The 2,705-nt window shown below is 38.7% G+C and overlaps 1 protein-coding gene across 1 annotated transcript in view; it reads left to right on the top strand.

Annotated features, from left to right (window-relative positions):
• Positions 1-231: 231 nt before the first annotated feature.
• Positions 232-2,705, top strand: part of LRP8 (LDL receptor related protein 8) — a 91,683-nt gene continuing 89,209 nt past the window's right edge. Inside the window, exon 1 of the mRNA XM_026854482.1 lies at positions 232-256. Within this exon, the coding sequence (XP_026710283.1) occupies positions 247-256 (10 nt within the window). The 5' untranslated portion in view covers positions 232-246. The remainder of the gene's footprint in view (positions 257-2,705) is intronic.

Consider the following 2,705-nt stretch of genomic DNA (forward strand, 5'->3'; position numbering starts at 1 on the left):
TGTAGTTGAGCTGCTTGCACTTGATACTTTAATCGGTAAATCCTCTTGTAGCCAAGCACTTGATAAAGTGTCTCAGTATAAGAGGAAAAATAAAGGCGTGTGAACACTTCAGCAACACCCAAGCAGCTATGTGAGCTGTGGACAGCATGACTTCTGTCTGGCTTTCGTTTGTGTGTGGGATTTGCAAAGCTGCCAGAGGGTCCAGACCTTCTGTCGGGAGCATCTCAAGAGTCTTGGTAGAGGAATATGGAACCTAGTAATACATTTTATTTATTCATGTAGAACAGAAAAAGTAACAACTTTTAAATGGCTGCTGATGTTCTTCTACCTGAATGGTTTATTGAATTTATCTTTCTCATTCTTATTGCCCTACTTCTTGCTCTCGAGTGATTCAGTTTAGCATGCTCCCACCAAAATTCAGGGCTTTGGTTTTTTTAGTTACAGTCTGCATGAAGTGGGGACAGCAGGGAGAGGAAGGAGTTTGACCAGAACTCTCCTGTCTCTTGCTGGTCATTAGAAACTTCAGGTGAAGTTACCTCCTGATGGAAGCCTGAAATTGAGAGCACTACCAGTCTCATTCTTAAAATCTGGCTCTAACTGTTCTGGAGGTAAAGTGTTTGGGACGTTCCAGTGAAAAATATTCTGACAGGATTAAAAAAAATAATTTCTGTATGTTACTCAGCTTTAATGTGGCATGCAACTTTTAGTGTTTCCCACCCATCCCTCATTGTCAGATTTCAGTCTCTGAGCTTGTCATGAATGTTACAATTCTTAATTATGTTGTCTAAGTCCTTATAGTTACACTTGTTGAAGTTATTTACTCACTCAGTTTTTCAGACCAGTAACATCACTACTGCTGTGGTTGGTTTATCAGCATTTTTGCAAAACAGTTTGTGCATCCAGAGCATTTCTTTAACTCCCTGGGTTTTGAGATTGCCTCACACATCAGTGCCAAAGGCAAAAGAAGGTATATTTCTTTTTTTCTTCCTTGTTTTGCAGTTGTCGGAAATAAACCAGTTGAAATGCACAGCTCCAGAGTTGTTTGTAACCAGGCATCTCTTGGCACGTAAAGCTGCCTGGCTTTCTTACACATAAAGTTTTGCCCCAACATCAGGACTTATTTATAGTTGATATCCAGGACAAGAAGAAGTCAAAGAGAAAGTGATGTTTCCTAGGGAATGAGAAGCCCTTGCTTGGCACTCATGAATTACAAGGCTGAACTTTTTTATGTGTGTCTCCTCCTCCTTTTGCTCTGTTTTGTTGCTGCCTCCAGTAACATTTTTCCTGACTATAGTACCATTGACTCCTGTGATAGTTTAATAGTTTCTGCTGTTTACACAGTTGTCACTTAAATTGTTGTGATTTAAATTTGCATGCAGAGCTGGTAAGTCCTCAGAGTTTACCGTGGTACCCCAAAGGTAATTTGTATTCTGGTTGCTGGAGTTGTCTTGGTTACACTTAGGTGACTGGAAACCATTTGAAGAGGGGAAGTTTAATTCTGATATTGCTCATCAGTCCCAGTTCTGGTGGTGACAGGCTGGATGGTGTTTGGTAGTTACAAAACCTTTTAACTTTAACTTGTAACCATAGTGGTTTGAGAGTCTTACCTGTGCTGCTATTTAAAGGAGGGGCTGGAGGAACATGTGAAAATGATTTCTTTGCTTGTTTCTTGATTTCTGACATGCTGAGTTTGGGGATGCTGTCCCTCCTGTTGGAGACAGAATTCTAACCCTCAAATCTCACTTTTTGATTTTGATGCTACTTTTTAGTTTCTAGAGGATACTCATTAGCTGGGGGCTATAGATCATTCACTGTACTGCAGTGGTAACTACACAGTATTGCCAGTATATATGATGTAAAAGAAATAAAAAAAACACAAACCACCACATTGAATTAAAATTGTACATATAGATTAATGTTTTTAGTGTATGTTAGTGTTGTGGACCCAGAAAATTACTGAAGTATTGCAAGTTTAGAACTCCACTTCTTGTTAAGAAGTAACTAGCATTTAATTCTGGCAGTCCTGGATAGAAAGCGTTGGTACTTTATCACTTACAAGGACCCAGTACAGAATATTTAATGCTGAAAAAGAGAGAAAGCACAATGAAACAGTCATCTTGGAGATGTTTTCATCGTTGGTGATCTCCTGTAAATCCATTCTTACGAAAATCACAGTGACAGAAGACTTAATCAGGAGCCAAATATTGATGCAAACCTGCATTTCTGGGCTTCATTTGGTAAAATATACCTCTTCTGTAGTACATTTCAATCTGGACTAAAATAATGCCAGTGCACTATTGCAGCACATCTTGGTGAAGGAGGCTTTTTAGAGCTAATCTGAATTGGAGTAGCAGCAATGACTTCAGAGCAGATAAGCCATTTCTCACACCAGCTGAGGGCATGGTGCAGACAGGTTGGGCATTTGGAATTACAGACTGAAATCTGTGGAGCTGCTTGTGCATCATGCAAGAAATGTTTTCTCTTTTTTTTTTTTTTCTTTCTTTCCTATTGTGAATGAACCACAGGAGAATAAGGCTAAAATCCACTTTTGTATTGCTGGAAGAAAGCTATTAGGCTTTGATAGCGGCTTATTTTCACAGACTTTTCTCCTTTTTATGTCTCATTAAAGATGGTTTCCATAGGTTTTACATAGGTAAGTCACTGGCCTCATGGAAAATAAAAAAAAAAAAAAAAAAAAAAAAAAA

Source organism: Athene cunicularia (assembly GCF_003259725.1).
Source record: "Athene cunicularia isolate RWA chromosome 8 unlocalized genomic scaffold, athCun1 chr8_part1, whole genome shotgun sequence".
NCBI lineage: Eukaryota > Metazoa > Chordata > Aves > Strigiformes > Strigidae > Athene > Athene cunicularia.